Source organism: Puma concolor, chromosome F2 (assembly GCF_028749965.1).
Source record: "Puma concolor isolate L17-30 chromosome F2, mPumCon1.1.hap2, whole genome shotgun sequence".
In the NCBI taxonomy this organism is placed as follows: Eukaryota; Metazoa; Chordata; class Mammalia; order Carnivora; family Felidae; genus Puma; species Puma concolor.
Window position 1 is genome coordinate 65,965,578 of NC_141684.1, and position 18,206 is coordinate 65,983,783.

The 18,206-nt window shown below is 39.0% G+C and overlaps 1 protein-coding gene across 2 annotated transcripts in view; it reads left to right on the forward strand.

Moving 5' to 3' along the window:
• CPA6 (carboxypeptidase A6) overlaps window positions 1-18,206 on the forward strand; it is a 525,192-nt gene that overhangs the window by 339,306 nt on the left and 167,680 nt on the right. For both annotated transcript variants that reach the window (XM_086696069.1, XM_025922810.2), the window contains one exon: window positions 12,111-12,186. In XM_086696069.1, the coding sequence (XP_086552195.1) occupies window positions 12,111-12,186 (76 nt within the window). The remainder of the gene's footprint in view (window positions 1-12,110; window positions 12,187-18,206) is intronic.

Sequence of the window (18,206 nt, forward strand, 5' to 3'; positions counted from 1 at the left end):
ATAGCTTTGTAGTAGGCTAAAGTACGGGATTGTGATGTTCCTGCTTTGGTTTTACCATACTTCTATCATACAAACTAGACTTTTTTTTTTAACGTTTTTTTTTGGGGACAGAGAGAGACAGAGCATGAACGGGGGAGGGGCAGAGAGAGGGAGACACAGAATCAGAAACAGGCTCCAGGCTCTGAGCCATCAGCCCAGAGCCCGACGCGGGGCTCGAACTCACGGACCGCGAGATCGTGACCTGGCTGAAGTCGGACACTTAACCGACTGCGCCACCCAGGTGCCCCACAAACTAGACTTTAAAGAGTGTAACAAGAGATGAAGAAGGGCATTATATCATAATTAAGCGATCTATCCATCAGGAAGAGCTAATAATTGTAAACGTTTATGCCCCAAACTTGAAAGAACCCAAATACATAAATCAATTAAGCACAAACTTGAGCAAACTTGCTGATAATATTGTAATTGTAGGTGACTTTATTACTCCACTTAAAGCAATGAACAGATCATCCAGGCAAAAAGTCCATAAAGGAACAATGGCCTTGAATGATAGACTGGACCTGATGGACTTGATGGATATATTGAGAACTTTCCATCCAAAAGCAGCAGAATGCACATTCTTCTTGAGTGTACATGGAACATTCTCCAAAATATATACTTGGTCACAAAACAATGCTCAACAAATAAAAAAAGGATTGATATCATACAATGCATATTTTCAGGTCATAATGCTATGAAACTTAAAATCACAAGAAAAAAATTGGAAAGCCTCCAAATGCATGGAGATTAAAGAACACCCTACTGAAGAATGAATGGGTCAACAGAAAATTAAAGAAAAAATTTAAAAATATATGGAAGCAAATGAAAAAACACAACAATCTAAACTTTCTGAGATGCAGCAAAGGCAGTCTTAAGAGGAAGATATATTGCAATCCAAGCCTATCTCAGGAAGCAAGAAAAATCCCAAATACAGAACCTAACCTCACACCTAAAGGAACTAGAAACAGAGCAGCAAAGAAACCCCAAAGTCAGCAGAAGAATAGAAATCATAATGATTAGAGCAGAAAATTTTGGGACCCTTCTTCTTGAGGTAGACCTGTATTGGTACATACTTCATTCTCATGACTGCTTTTGCTGCATCTCAAAGGTTTTGGACTGTTGTATTTTCATTTACTTCCATGTTTTTTTTAGATTGCTTTTGAAATTTCCTGGTTAACTGATTCATTCTTTAGCAGGATGTTCTTTAACTTCCATATATTTGTGGTATTTCCGATTTTTTTGTCATTGACTTCAAGTTTCAAGCATTGTGGAGAGAGAAATATGCATGGTATGATCTCAATCTTTTTGTATTTGTTGAGGCCTGATTTGTGATCCAGTATGTAATATATTCTGGAGCATGTTACATATGCTTCAGAAAGAATGTGTACTCTGGAGCACCTGGTTGGCTCAATTGGTTGAGCATCTGGCTGATGATTTGGGCTCAGGTCATGATCTCGTGGTTTATGGGATTGAGCCTACTTGAGATTCTTAATCTATTTCTGCCCCTCCCTTGCTCATGCTCTCTCTCTCTCTCTCAAAAGTATATTCTGCTACTTTAGGATGAAATCTTCTGAACATGTCTGTCAAGTCCATCTGGTCCAGTGTGTCATTCAAAGTCATTGTTTCCTTCTGCTTAGATGATCTGTCCATTGCTATAAGTGTGGTATTAAAGTCCCCTACTATTTTACTATTATCGATGAGTTTACGTTTGTGATTGACTTATATATTTGCATGCTTCCAACTTACGGGCATAAATATTATTGCTACATCTTATTGGGTAGAATCCTTTATTATGATATAGTGCCATTCTTCATCTCTTGTTACAGTCTTTGGTTTAAAATCTAGTTTTTCTGATATAAATATGGCTACTCCAGCTTTCTTTTGACGTCCATTAGCATGATAAGTGTTCTCTATCCCCTCACTTTGTCTGTAATGGTCTTTAGGTCTACAGTGAGTCTCTGATAGGCAGCCTATAAATGGGTCTTTAAAAAAAAACTATTCTTTTTTTTCTAATTTTTTAACGTTTATTTATTAGAGAGCATGAGCATAGGAGGGGCAGAGAGAAGGGGAGACACAGAATCTGAAGCAGGATTCAGGCTCTGAGTTGTCAGCCCAGAGCCCAATGCAGGGCTCGAACCCACAAACTGCAAGATCATGACCTGAGCTGAAGTCAGATGCTCAACTGACTGAGCCACCCAGGTGCCCCCCCCAAAAAACCCCATTCTGATACCCTATATCTTTTGATTGGGGGCATTTAGCCCATTTACATTCAAAGTGATTATTGATAGATGTGAATTTAGTGCCATTGTATTACCAGTTAAGTTGTTTCTGGAGATTTTCTCTGTTCCTTTCTATCTTTGTCACTTTTGGTCTTTATATCCCAAAGAGTCCCCGTTAATATTTCTTGCCGGGTTGGCTTAGTGATCACAAACTCCTTTAGTTTTTGTTTGGGAAACTGTCTCCCTTCTATTCTTAATGACAGTTTTGCTGGATAAAGTATTCTTGGCTGCATATTTTTCCCTTTCAGCATGTTGAATATATCCTGTTACTCCCTTCTTGCCTGCCGAGTTTCTGCAGATGAATTTATTGTGAACCTTATTTGTCTTCCCTTGGAAGTTAGGGATTTCTTCTCCCTCCTGCTCCCAGGATTTTTTAATCTCTGTATTTTGCAAATTTTACTACAATATATCTTGATGATGGCCTGCTTTTGTTGATTTTGATAGTTCTCTGTGCCTCCTGTATTTGGATGTCTGCTACCTTTCCCAGAGGAGGGAAGTTTTCAGCTATATTGTGCTTAAATAAAACTTCTGCCTCCTTTTCTCTCTCTTCTTCTTCCCTCTCTTCTTCTTCCCTCTCTTCTTCTTCCCTCTCTTCTTCTGGGACTCCTATGATATGAATGTTATTATGCTTTATGGAGTTGCTGAGTTCCCAAATCTACACTTGTGATCCAATATATATATTTCCCTCTTAATCTTCATTAGCTTGCATAATTTTATTTTCTATATCACTTAATTTGTTCCTGTTTCTTCCATCCTTGTCATTATATCCACTCAATGTTGCATCTCAATTACATTTTTTTATTTCCACCTGTCTGCGTTTTAGGTCTTTTATCTCTGTACTAAAGGACTCCCTGGTATCTTCAGTGCTTTTCTCAAGCCAAGCTAGAATCTTTGATTGTTTTAAATTCTAGCTCAGGCATATTACTTCTACCTGTTTTTTTTTTTTTTAATGTTTGCTTGTTTTTGAGAGTGACAGAGTGCAAGAGGGGGAAGAACAGAGAAAGAAGACACAGAATCTGAAGCAGGCTCCAGGCTCTGAGCTGTCAGTACAAAGCCCAATGAGGGGCTTGAACCCATGAATTGTGAGATCATGACCCTGAGCTGAAATTGGATGCTCAACCGAGTCACCCAGGCACCCCTACTTCTACCTGTTTTAACTAGAACCCTGGCCATGACCTTTCCTTGTTCATTCTTTTGGGATGAATTCTTCCATGTTGGCATTCTGTTTAGGTTAGGAAAGCCTGTTATGTTTCCTTCTCCTGAGAGCAATAGCTATATTAGGAAGAGGTCCTATACTGTCCAGGGCCTGGCACTTCAGAAAGTGTTTCTGGTGTATGCTGTGTGCACTCTGCTGTTGCGTTTTGGCTGCTCTTTTCCTCTGATCAGTCCTCTGCAGAGTTTCTCCTGGCCTACAATGAGGAGTGTTTGGACCTTGTCCCATGTGTGGCAAGTTTTAAGGAGGTATACTTTGGTCTGCTTGTTAAAAGAGGCTAGATCCTGTTTCCACTAGAACGAAGTTTTGCAGCACTCGATGGTCAGTAGGTTTTGTGCATGTGAGGGATTTGTGCTGTTCTTCTGGGGGGAGGGGCCTGCTGTTGCTCTGGCTGTCAGGCACAGTTGCCCTAGTACAGAAGCACCCTGCAGAGTGCAGGGGATGGGGCTTGGTGTAAGTGGCTCAAATCTCCACTGTGCAAACAGTACTGCTCACTAAAGTCTATTGGTGCTGACATACAGGGATGGAATGGCATTAGTCCCCTCTCTCATCCTTGGAGAGGGGAGTTTGCACCCACCACCATTCAGGAAACCTTCACAGAAGAGCAAACAATCTTTTGTGTGTCCTAGACAAACTTCAGATTCCTACCTTCACCCTGTGTCCGGGCCACCTGCCTACCTGGCAGCGCAGTGCACCTGTGTTTTATCTCCAGAACACCGGAGATAAACTGGAGTTTCAGAACTCCAAACTTTAGATCTGGCATGATGCAGACACACACTGATCCTCTGGGGGAAGGTCTTGTCAGGCTGTGGCCGGTGCGGTTTTTTCCCAGAAGGGCACTTGCATAAATTCACAGGGGCTTGGAGTTTATGGTAAAGCACAACAAAAAGCTGGTGTCTAGATTAGCTACCCTCAGCAGATGTCTCTGCTCCTATGCTAATGAATGGAGCAATGGGATGGCACCCATTGTCTCTCTTGTCCCCTGAGATGCAGTTAACCTCTACCAAATGTACTCCAAGACGGGGAACTGTCTTTCCCAGTGCCACCCAGGGTATCCTCAGACCACACTGTCTACTCCTAGGCTTCTACCCTCTTTCTCCACAAAAGCACCCCTATGCTTGCCAAACTCTACACCTGCCACAGAGCTGACTTCTAAAACTTCATTTTTTAAGCTCTGATGCTCATAAAAGCTCATGATAATCAGTGTCTCATTTTCCAGGTCAGTGGTTTGGGAGAAGTGTTTTTCCTATACAATCCCTTATGCATCTCTCCCCCCACTCCATAATCAGGGCCCCCTCCCCTCGGCAGCACCCATGATCACGTCTGCACCTCCTGCCTTCCACAGTATGGTCTAATTTCTCCTTCCAGCTGTGCAGTTTGTCCTCAGATAAATTTCTTGGGTGTTCAAAATGATTTGGTAATTACCTAGCTGTGTTTGAGGGATGAGGCAAGTGCAGGATCCCCCTACTACACTGCCATCTTACCTCCATCTCCTGTAAAAGTGTATTAATACTAGAAAATGTATGTGCCTTATGTTTTTATGCATATTAAATTTATAAAAAGAAAATCACACGTATTAGGTATTATAATTAATGGGAATGAGTAAAATTCTCCACTTAAAATTCAGAAAAATCTTACTAGTTAAATTTTTTAATATTCAGCATTATGTTTGCAAGAACCATATTTGTAGGGGGAGGGAAGCATAAGAAAGATATAGGCAAAACTGTCCCAATCATTTGGCAATGAAGGAATTTTAAGAGTATTAAATGAGCCATAGGGGGGCGCCTGGGTGGCGCGGTCGGTTAAGCGTCCGACTTCAGCCAGGTCACGATCTCGCGGTCCGTGAGTTCGAGCCCCGCGTCAGGCTCTGGGCCGATGGCTCGGAGCCTGGAGCCTGTTTCCGATTCTGTGTCTCCCTCTCCCTCTGCCCCTCCCCCGTTCATGCTCTGTCTCTCTCTGTCCCAAAAATAAATAAAAAACGTTGAAAAAAAAAAAATTTAAATGAGCCATAGAAGGATTTTCTAGAAACATTTTAAAATGAAAGCTTTATTCCATTCAGAAGATAGAGTAGTCATTAATATTTATAGCTACTCATTAAAATACATGAATTAAGAGTTTTTAAATTAAACTGACAAATCCAAAATAATAGTAAGCATATTAAAATTCTATCAAAAATTGTCAAATTTAGCAATGACAAAAATTTAACATAATTAAGCATTTTAGACAAAATTTTTTGACATCCTTCAAAATAACTCTTAAGTAAAGAGAAACTAAAAACCACAATTATCTATCCCATTTACAACTGCATCAAAAAGAATACAATACCTAGAAATCAAGTTAACCAGGGAGGTAAAAGATGCATGTTGAAAACTAAGACCTTAATGAAAGAATTAATAAGTGGAAAGACCTTCCATGCTCATGGATTGGAAGATATAATGTTAAAATGTCCATACTTCTCAAAGTGATCTACAGATTAAGTGCAATCCCTATTGAAATGCCAATTGTATTTTTCACAGAAATAGAAGAAACAGTCCTAAAAATCGTATAAAACAAGAGCCCTCAAAGAGCCCAAAGTAATTTTGAGAAATAAGACCTAAGCTGGAGGTATCGTACTCTGATTTGAAAGTACACCACCAAGGTGTAGTAATCAAAACAGAATGACACTGGTTTGAAAACAGATACAAAGATCACTGGGGCAAAATAGAGCACCCAGAAATAAACCTACACCTATGTGGTCAATTAATTATGACAAAAGAACCAAGAATATACAATGGGAAAGGACAATCTCTTCAATAAATGAGGCTGGGAAACGGGACAGCTACATGCAAAAGAATGAAACTGGACCACTATCTTAAACCATACGTGAAAATTAATGCAAAGTGAATTAAAGACTTAAATGTAAGACATGAAATCATAAGACTCCTGGAAGGAATCATAATGAATAAGGCCTTTGACATAGCCCTTGGTGGTGATTTTTCAATCTGACCCCAAAAGCAAAAATAAACAAGTTGGGGTTACATGAGATGAAGCTTCTGCACAGTAAAGAAAACCATCACAGAATGTAAAGGCAGCCTACCAAATGGGGGAAATTATTTACAAATCACCTGTTCCATAAGTGGCTAGTATCTGAAATAAATAATTCATACAATTCAATAGCCAAAAACTGAAAAATAGGCAGAAGATCTAAATACATATTTTTCTAAAGAAGATGTACAGATGGACAGCAGGCACATGAACAGGTGCACAACATAATCAGGGTAATGCCAATCAAAACCAACATACAATATCACTCCCCTTCTGTTAGAATAGCTATTAAAACCATAAATGTTGGTGAGGGTGTGGAAAAAAAGAATGCCTTGTACACTGTTGATGGAAATACAAACTGGTATAGCCACTATGGAAAACAGTATGGAGATCCCTTAAAAATTACAACTACCATATGATCCAGTAATTCCACTTCTGGGTGTTTATCAAGAGATAAAACACTAATTCATAAAGGTATCTGTACCCCATGTTTACTGTAGCATTATTTACAATAGCCAAGATCGTGAAGCAACTAAGTGACCATCAATGAATGAATGGATAAAGAAATTGTGATATGTGTCTATATACACATACACACAATGGAATATTATTCACCTATTAAAACGTGAGTAACAAAATAGACCTAAAGAAGACAGAATTCATATAGTAGAAAACATATACATACAAAAAACAATTTTTTGACAAAAACAATGATTTTTTTTAAATGTTTATTTCTGAAACAGAGACAGAGTGTGAACAGGGGAGGGGCAGAGGGAGGGAGACACAGAATCTGAAACAGGCTCTAGGCTCTGTGCTGACAGCTCAGAGGGGCTTGACATGGGGCTTGAACCCACAAACCGAGAGATCATCACCTGAGCTGAAGTTAGATGCTTAACTGACTGAGCCACCCAGGCACCCCAAAACAATGATTTTTTAAAAAAAAAAAATCTTTAGAAAGTTTTTTTTTTTTTTTTTTTAGAAAAAAACCAATTCTTAGAAAGTCTGAAGAATTTTTTTAACATTTATTTATTATTGAGAGACAGACACAGAGCATGAGCAGGGGAGGGGTAGAGAGAGGGGGAGACACAGAATCCGAAGCAGACTGAAGGGTTTGAGCTGTCAGCACAGAGCCCGATGCGGGGCTCGAACTCACAAACTGCAAGATCATGACCTGAGCCAGTCAGTCATTCAACCAACTGAGCCACCCAGACACCCAAGTCTGAAGAATTTTTATTTAAAATCACAAACAGGGACCTCTGGATTGCCTAGTTGGTTTAGCCTTTGACTCTTGATTTCAGCTCAGGTCATGATCCCAGGGTCTTGGGATTGAGCCCTGCTGAGCATGGAGCCTGCTTAAGGTATTCTGTGTGTGTGTCTGTATCTGTCTCTTTCCCTCTTCCTACCCCTCTGTACCCCTCTTCCCTTTTCCCCCACTTGTGCTCTCTCTCTTTCTAAAATAATGAAAAGTAAAAATAAATCACAAATTAGCACATAGAAAGGGACAAAACTACAGATGAAGATAAGATGCCTTAAATATAAGACATCTTAATTAAGTTTATCTTATATAAGTTTTTCAGGAAATGTAAATTAGCAAAATTAACTCAAAAAGCCCAGAAGAAAACTGAATAGACCAATATCCACTTAAGAGATCAGAAGGTAGATATCTGACCCTAAACTGTCGAAAAGAGTTAGTTTCACCTTGAGTAACTCGATGGGTGTATTCTACAAAACAATCAGGGACACAGTCTCTGTGCCATTCGAGTTGTCAAGGCATATTACAAAGCTGGGAAATTTCCAATTCTGTGAGGCTAGGTTTTAATGATACCAAAAATCAAAAAAGGGTAATTCAAAAAGAACATATTTGTTTATAAAAAGCTTATTTTTTAAAATGTCTCCCTTATGAATATAGGCCTAAAACCCCAAAACAAAACAGTAACACAGAGTCCAGCTGTTTATTTTAAAAAGTGTTTTAAAAGTTGCGTATTAAGTGAAAATTAAAAGCAAATTATGAGATGTTACGAAACCATCGTATGTGAATATACCCATGTGTAAATGCAAGACAGGAATGAATCACAGAAAAATTAACAGTGGCCACTAGGGGACAATGGGAGAGTTGTCATGAAAGAGAACTGGGAGGCGAATTTTATTTTGTATCTGCTATGATTTATTTTTACAAGCATAGATTTATAAATTGGCTCTATAACTTACAAAGAAACTTAGAGTTCAATAATGGAATTAATTGTGAAAGTTTATGCCAAGATCCAGGAGGAAATACCTGGAGTTTCAGATCTATGTCTTTCAAAAGGAGTCTGTGGACTCTCCAGTTGCCCATAAAACAGGCTTTCTCCCATAGGAGTTGCAGTCAAGGCATAGCCATAAATATGGTAGGCATCAGCTTTGAGCAGCATGGTTTTAGAACTTGAAAAGGAAAATGAGTTAGTTCACTGCTCACTCCTTTGATGAGGAAACTGAAGCCCAGGAAGATTGTAAAAAGGTAGAGAAGGTATTCTTTTGCTAAATACTCTTCTCGATGTGTATGTTCTCATTATGCATTTAATAATGCTTTTTACATTGATTAAGTGTGTTTAATATTCCTATGGTTGCTACTGTACATAAGAATCAGTAATCAACTTGCAGCTTGGTGCTAGCATTATAGCAACATAACTTAATTAGTCCTGGAATGTAAGGGGCAAAATTGAAGTATATCATGAGTGAATATAGAATTACTCTGCAATTAGCTGTCTGGAATATCCTGCCTCTATATGACATACTTAAAATTGAAAGTGCCTATGCTTTCTAAGTAAACTATATAGATTTCCTGAGCTTGAAATACCCGATTTACAAACACATGTGCATACCCAGTCAGCTCTCTAACCTCAGCCCCTATTCAGACCTGTGATTTCTCTCAATCCCAAAGGGTAGCAAAGGGGGTCTTAAATTGATGTTGCCACCTAGTGGTTGAAAAAAAAAATCAGTTCTAAGGAAAGCGTCTCCAACCATCTTTTAATGGTTATGTTTAGCTAGTTTTTCCTCTGAGTTCCAGGAGCTACTTTACATTCTGAAACCTTCCTGTTTGTAGTACTGGATTATTGTTGGCCACTTCAAAAAAGACTAGCTATCAGATCTAGGGAGAGTAAGCTATTTGGTTGAACAAGTGGGGCATTTGGGGTGGGCGGGGGCGGGCATTTAGTTTTGCACACTGAATAGAGCGCTCTTGTTGGTTTCGGTTACTGGTTAGTGTAATAAAACTTACGGGTTTAAAATATATGAAATTTATTGGGTTTTCCTAAATAACTTTCCTTATTCTCCTTTTTCTCTGATAAGTAATCAAATAGTAATAAACACATATCTCAAATCACACTTGAGAATTTCTACAAGTTATGATGAAGTGAACTTTTTGTGATAAAGGTGACAAAGCTGGGTTTGAGCAATCACTCTCAGAATTAAATAGTCCCAGGAGTGGTCATCTTTTATCCTTTTATCCTCCCATCTCATAGGAGAAGAACCAATTGCCAGGTTGAATTATCCATCATTTAAGAAAAAGAAATCTTCCTATGGCTGTAAAACAGCTTCAGATTGCTTTCTTTGCACTCTTGAGGAGGTGATAAGGGCCCAGATGGAGGTGTTTTTCAGCAAGCTGTCAAGTGATCCATCCCTCAAAAACAACCATATCACCCAGCAGAGTTGCCTTTCTCTGCCAAGAATTATATTGGGTCAGGTGGGAGAGGCCAGAATATGATGAAGCCAGGAAAAATAAAGGACAGAGAACTGTGTACCAGAAATGAAAGAGAAAAGGTATGAATTACATTTAAATTACAAAGTCATGTTTGGAACTGCTTCACAGTGACTTGGTTTTTTCTTTCCCTGTACTTTATTTTTTCCTGGGAAAATAGACTGCATGACATTGATACTGAGAGGTGGTTTTGTGTGGTTCTGAGGAAACCTAAGTGACATTAGGTTAGTAGTGCCTAAAACATACTAAATTATCAACAAGTCAAGGGCCTTTTAATTCATAGACCTAAAGAAGGTATAACAGGATCATTTGAGATAACAAAGCTAAAGTGATTGGAAATGAACACATAGCCCTAAGGAATAATTTTCCAACAAATCTGGAAGTCTCCCTTGGGGTCTAATGACCTCCATATTAATCTTACCTAGCCTTGAACACGGCTATTCATCTAAGTAGTAAAATCATAGAAAAATATGCCAGTTCTATCCTTGTTCCAGTATACCTTTGAGGCTGGAGAGAGAAGTTGTGGGTCAACTGCTAGAGTTTTTGTTTTGTGCTGTATGTATATATATGTACATGTATATATGGTATTAATAATCTTTATCTTCAGTCATTGTAAAATGCTATAAAGGGTTATGAAAAATATTCTGGTTGTACCTATTTAGTACAGGAAACTTAAATTTCTAGAAATCAATTGCTCTCAATGATCTCCTTTATACCAGCCATTAATAAACAACTATATGCAAAACACATTGAGCAGTTGTGATTATTATATACTAGAGCTATGCTTTCCAACCTGTCCTCATCATGATATAATGATACCTCTTTGACATGCCTTGTGGGGAGGTCACTGCTATAGAGAATGACTCATCTAGTCTTCTCAGACAATTCAGGATCTTTACTGAAAGAAATTTTAGAGTGTTCAAATATCATCTCAGCTTTGGTACAATTTTAATGGCAGTAAAACTCAATTTTAAGTTTTTATCACTTAAAAGTTTTTATAGCCATCAGCATCTTGTGGGACACCTGAACAATTGATGGCCCTCTAATTTGTCCCCCCATGCCAGTTGGGAAGCTCCATACTGTAGAAATAAGATGACCCATAGAGATGGGCTTCTCTCTACTGTTCTCAGTGGGAAGAATCCAAATCAGAAGAAATGTTCCATGTTGTATGGCTTTCATAAATTCTCTTCTTGAAAGTCACTTTCCTTCTCAGCATTAAGTTTTAAAGAGTGCTTTTACCTCTGTCATCAGAAATTGCTTTCTTAGTATCTTCTCTGAGCTATTCATGAAAATCCTTGCTCCTGTTACCCCTGTCCCTGTGTTTTTGGACTTTCTCTGCTTAAGTGTGAGTTTGTAATTTTCAAAAGCTGATTAAAAAACAAATATTATTTTTTGAAGTTTATTTTGAGAGAGAGAGTGAGAGCATGTGCATGAGCATGGGGAGGGGCAGAGAGAGAGGGAGAGAGAGAATCCCAAGCAGTTCCATCTCTGGCAGCACAGAGCCCAACACAGGGCTCCACATGGGGCTCGAACTCATGAACCCTGAGATCATAATCTCAGCTGAACCAAATCAGTTGTTTGAGCCACCCAGGGGCCCCAAAATAAATAGTTCTAAGGCGGGGGAAAAAAGACCAATGTGATCAGAGAGTAACAATAACTGGATAAAATACCTGCTGGTCCAGGTATTGCTGGTGTCCGTCTAGTCCACAGTTTTGCTATTTCTCTTAATTGCAAAGGCAGTTGCTAAAACAGCGAGCAGATAGAGATGGCTAAATCTTTAGTTTTGAAAGATGAATAACACCATTTTTCCCCTTTCTTATAGTGATAAGGTGATCAGACTTATTCCCAGTACAGAAGAAGAAGCAAATGCACTGAAGAAAATGTACCACCAACTTAAGGTAAAAAAGCGTCCACTCACTTATAATGCTTATAATGTGTTTACAGGGCTTTGCTACAGGAATTGAGTAAGTGGAGTTTATTAGCCAAGGGAAGAAAATGCTAAGGGACAACTTGAAAGAGCTTTTAAAGAATAAGTTAAGGTTACTCAAAATATGATCTATCTGACCCATTATCTAGTTATGGGTTCATTTATTTTCCATCTCCCTTAGTAGAATGTAAGCTTTGTGAGAGAGCTTTTATCTATTTTTTCATTGTTGTATTGTCAGTGTCAGGAATATCCTACAAGTTCAGTAAATGTTTTTTGTTGTTTTTAATGAATAGGTAAATTTAGTTTATAATTTTCTAGAGCTTCACTTTTACTTTTCCTTCTTAAAATTTTCCTGCTGATCATCTACACTTCATTTTAATTAAAACTTCAAGCAGAAGTGAGGAAATTTTTTTAAAAATTCAAGTTAATTAATTTTGGTATGTTTCAGTGGGTCTGATTAGAAAATTCTGTTGGCAAAGGTTGAAGGGCTCTGATTATTCAATCTTTGATGAATTTTGTGGATTTTAGAGTTAGAGAATTTCTCATCTCCATATTATTGCATATAATTGAGTGTTAGCTTTAGCTAAAAAGTTATAATGAGAAGTGCGGTGATGGGCTTTTTTTCTATGCCTATGAAGAACAAAGGCAAGACCACAAAATATGTAGTGGTTTAACTTCATTTTAATGGATAGCAAATCAGGTTACCAAGAAGGCCTCATTAATCTTCAATATGGGATAGAAAAGCACATGTCCTGGATGACTGCAGGACAATCCTACCTGGAGAAGATGTTAGGGAGATGAGAGAGGAGGGATAGACTCCGTGACTTCATGAGATGCAGTTATGGAACTTTCAGTCTTTTCTTTTTGACTTGATTTTTCCCTTTGACATCTTTCCTTCAAATATTGAATGCACTTGCAAATGAAGTTTGGAACTTTGAGTTTATCCCCTTCTATCCTTCCTCCTCACTCTCAGCTTTTACATATGCACTGTCCAACTTAATATTGGGTCTCATGACAAGGGCTCAGAGTGAAAATGCAGGAGCTCACCCCAAATTGTTGTGATTGTATCCAATACCAGAGACTGCTCTCCAGGCATGTCCTAAACTTCATCTTCTCAAAGGATTTTCTGCTTCAGGATATTGACACAAACTTCCCTTTGGTCATGTATGATCATCAACCCCAGCAGCAATATCTCAACACTACCTGAACAGCCCACCAGGGACTTAACATTTGCAAAGAAGCAGAGCAGCTTTCAAATAGAATTTTCTGTCTCCATTAAAATTGTGTTTTAGATACCCTATCGGGAAAATAGCCACTTTACATCATGGAGTCCAGTATTTCATGGAACAAATATGCTTAACCAAACTTTGGGAGAAAACATCTGTGAAACGATTCCTCCCCCCATTTGTAAATATATTTACATGGGAGGCCTTACAAAGTTATAAAAATGAAATTGCATAGTTACATATGTGATGATCCCATGTCATTATCAAAAGCAATAAAATTACATCAGTGAGGGCTGGGAGGGTTACTTAAAATCTCTTGTAAATCGTAGTAGATGGAACAAAAAGATGTTGAGCATAGGTCAGACTGAACACTGAGAATACATGATATTGTGCCCTTTTCTGGGCACACTTCTGTACTTAAAAAAATTGCCGTATATGTTGAGTCCTTGAGGAAAGGAATTAGGGAGTAGGAGACATGGTTTGGACGCAAAGGAGCTTTAGAGGACAACTAAAGGGAGAGAAGGAGAGGGGGCTGGTGAGGAAGAGGGGAGCAGAGTTGAAGGGAAGAACAGGGGTTAATACCAGAATGTTGATGTTCTAGTGGCTCCACACCACAGAGAATCCAGCCCCTCTTAGGCACTATGTGCCAGTCCCAAGGCCACATGCTTCATATAAATTGTCCCCTTCGAACAACTCTGTGAGGTGGATACTATTATTGCTGTTTTACAGCTAAAGAAATTGGGCAAGACAGAGGTTAAGTAACTTGCCCTGGGTCACAGTGTGGAGTTGGAGCACACATCTAGACAGTGCCCAACGCTGTAGAACCCATGTGAAGCCTTCCTGCCTCCTGCCTCTGTTTACTCTGATCATTTTCTCAATGGAGAGGAATAGGCCAACTTTGCTGGGATACGGAGCCTAGACTCAATGTGCACACAATCATGTTCTCATTTACTTTATTCCTTGAGTCACAAATACAACCCCCAGGTTCAGAAATTTGCAAGACTTAAATTCAGCTGATAATCCTACTCATGGCTATGATTTATTATAGCAGATACAAAGCAAAACCTACAAAGAGAAAAAGCATGTGACATGAAATGCAGGCGAAACCAGGCACAGGCTTCCAAGAAGCTTCTCCTTGTGGAGTTACACAGGGTGTTCTTAATTCCCCCATCAAGGAGTTGTGAGAACATATGTGAAATATTGTCCACCAAGGAAGTTCATTATAGACTTAGTGTCCAGGGTTTTTATTGGGCCTAGTCATGTAGGCCCCTCTGCCAAGCACATACCAAAATTCCGGATTCTCCAAAGCAGGTGTTCAGCATGAACTGTATAGTTTGTGCAGTCTGGGTGTGCATGAGCCACTCCTTAGATTTCAGGAGGTATCCTACCACCCTAAATTTCCAGATGGCAGCTAATGGCCAAACTTGCAAGCAGACCTAACAACAGCAGATTCAGGCCTGCTGTGTTAATTTTTTCTGCACATTTCTTCATTTCTTTTTGTTAAAGACATAGTTTTATGGGGCTGAGATTTGAGCACTGAGCTTAAATAAATTTGCTTTCTAAAAGCATCATGCTAACTGGATGTCATTTTAAATTCAAATGATACCATCGAGTGATCCACTTGCACCACTGAAAACAGCAATTCTGGCCAGGCAAAGAAAGCAGCTGGCAGACAACAAAGAATATGGCCGTCTGTCATCTTGTGCCCTGTGGAGCTGATGGGATGGAATTGGTACTGTTGTTAACAGCTCCTTTGCTCACACCCCCACTCCATGCACCTCCTCCAAGGGGAGGGGAGCTTTTAGTTGCCTCCTTTCCCTAAAACACAGTGCGGTAGTCAGAATTCCAAGATGGTGCCAAGATTTCTACCCACTGGTGTATCCACCTTGCATAATCTCTCCTCTGAGTGTGGCCAGAGCCTGTGAATGTGATGGGATAGTCATCTCCCTGAGAGACAGAAGGGAGATAACCTGAGATGGGCCTCACCTAATCAGATGAGCTATTTAAAAGCAGAGTGTTTCCTCCAGCTGTTCATGGAGGAAGAAGTCAAAGAAGTGCTCCTGCTGTCTCAAAAAAGAATCAAACTTCCAAGCTGTGAACCATCCATGGGAGCCACGTGATAAGAAATGCTACTGACCCTACCTGATGAAAGCCACCCCCAGCTGATAAGCAGCAAGGATATGGGAATGTCAGTCCTACAACTCTAAGGAACTGAATTCTGCCTCAACCATCTGAGCTTGGAAAATGACCCTGAGGTCCAAATGAAGCTACATCCCAGCTGGTACTTTGCTTTTAGCCCAGTGAGACATTGAAAAGAAAATCCAGTTAACTGTGTCTGGAATTACGACCTACAGAACTATGAAATGGTAAATGGCTGGTGAGTTTGTGGTAATTTTCTCTACAGCAATAGAACAGCAACATAAAAGTAACACATGGTAAGGTAACCACCCTACATCCTGGCTTTTCAGTGGCCCTTAGTTTAATAGCATATATCGATGCTTTAAGTTAATTTTTCTGACTTCACCGGCTACAACCAATCATCTTTGGAAAAGTGATTGGGGTTACATGCTTAAGCTATAAATTCACAGCATCTTATCTGAAACATGAACAAATGCAAAATGTATATGCCATGTTGAGTGAAATCTGAGAAGATACAGTTACAGAATAGCTAATTAGACCTAGAACTGCTGTTACAAAGCTGGTTACTTTCCTAATTAAATTTTATGGTTTGGCTGAAGAATTAAAACAAAGTTAAACAGAAAACCATGCCTCCAGAGAAATGGAATGAGAAAGCACCAACCAATTAAATTGTTAATTAAGAGCATATCCATGATTTAAATAAAGTTATGATGGAAGGGAGACAGTTTGCAGGTGAGCAAAATTAGAGTCTGAACACTATGTTCTACCTACATTTCTTCACAAATTCTTTGTGCTTGGAAAGAACAGAGTTGGCCTTATATAAGACCACAAAGTTTCTATATAGAATTGACAGATCCTGTTAAAAGAAAAACTAATGATGCTTGTTTCCAGCTCTAACATCAGAGTACTGGATAAAAAAAAATTTCTGTACCTAAAAGTTTGACATTTTTTCAAACTAAAACGTAGCCTCAAAAATATTCATTGGTTTGACAGGTGCCAGTGAGTGCCATGTCAAAAATTGCAAAATTCTTTGGGGAAAAACTGCATTGTCCCTTCTCCTTTGCTTATATGTGAAATTCACAGCTGCCTTTCCCAGGTGTGACTCCCCCTCCTCAGCCTTGTGCTGAAGTTGACTGTTGTGTAATCCTCCTTGGTGGTCTTTCAAGTCAGACACCCGGATCTACAGGAGCTTTGGAATACTTGTGGTCTCTACACCTTGAAGAGCTCCAACATGCAACTGGGCAGTTTATTGATTGGGAAACTTGTGAAGAAGAGGATGGGTGATAGGATTCATTCTACTGGAGTCATTTGTTTCCGTTTTCAGTAGTAACCGATGGTGCCATTATAGGATCTCTTAATCATGGGTGTGGTAGGCAGAATTCTAAGATGGCCCTCAAGATTCTTGGCCCTGGTATATACACTTTCCCCCCAGGTATCCCATCAAACACTAATCTAGGTACTGCTATAAAAGGATTTTGGAGCTTTAACTAGAGTTCCAAATCATTTCACTTTTTAACAGGGAGGTTGTCCAGGTGGGTCTAACCTAATCATGGAGAAATAATGTTCCCTCTAGCTGGTTGCAAAAGAGGAAATCAGAGAAATGCACTCCTGCTGGCCTGGAGGAAATCAAACATCGTGCTAAGAACTGCCACGTAGCAAGAAATTTCAGGAGGCTCTAGTTGCTGAAAGCTGTCCTCAGTTGACTAGAGGGAAAACAGAGACAGGCCTCAGTGTATAACCACAAGCAAATAAATTTCACCAGCACCAGGGAGAATGTAAGAAGATCCTGAGTCCCAGATGAGACCACAGCCTGAGCTGACATCTTGATTTCAACCCTTTGACACCCTGAACAAAAAATCAAGCCACTTTTGGTTAAATGGTGAGATGATAAAACAGAAATGCTACATCAGTGGTAATTAAGCAATGAAAATCCAATACAATGGCCTTAAACAGCCAGTAACTTGGTGAGCTACCTGAACACACACACGAGTATTATAAATGATAAAGATAAAAGTGAAGAAGAAACAAAAACTTTGAGGCAGGAAATAAAATTTCCATTTTTTTTTTTTTTTGTTAGAGCCTTTGTAAATCATCAACCAACATTACTTTTGCTTTCTCTGGCATGATTTTTGAAAGAGAAAAAGTTCCTCATAATCCAGGCAGATGTCCAAATGTAGTTGTGGATTAAATTTCAGGAACACCAATTTGAGATGTGGAATATAGTTTTCTCTATGTGCCTAGTGATAATTAGTAAACTCAATAACAAAACATATTAAGAGAAACAATACAATACATGGAAAAATAGGAATACATTAAAAACATTCTTTCAAAAGTACAAGACCTTCTATGGCATTATTACAATGATTACCTTAGTGATTCTTTACTCAACTAAGTAGACATGACTTTGGGCCAATACTGTAGTATTTTAAGTTGACTATGTTTCCTTTGTTTGTAAGACTTTCCAATTTTGATGTTTAAACAACCTAGTTTGAGACTAGTTTTTGAACTTTAAAGTAGTTGCTCTTGATATCTGCCATCGCTAAAGTTCTTGGAACTGGACAGTTTAAGAGGTTAGGTCCAGCACAGTCTTCCATACAAGGTGATCTCAGGTGGGATGGTTCATGTA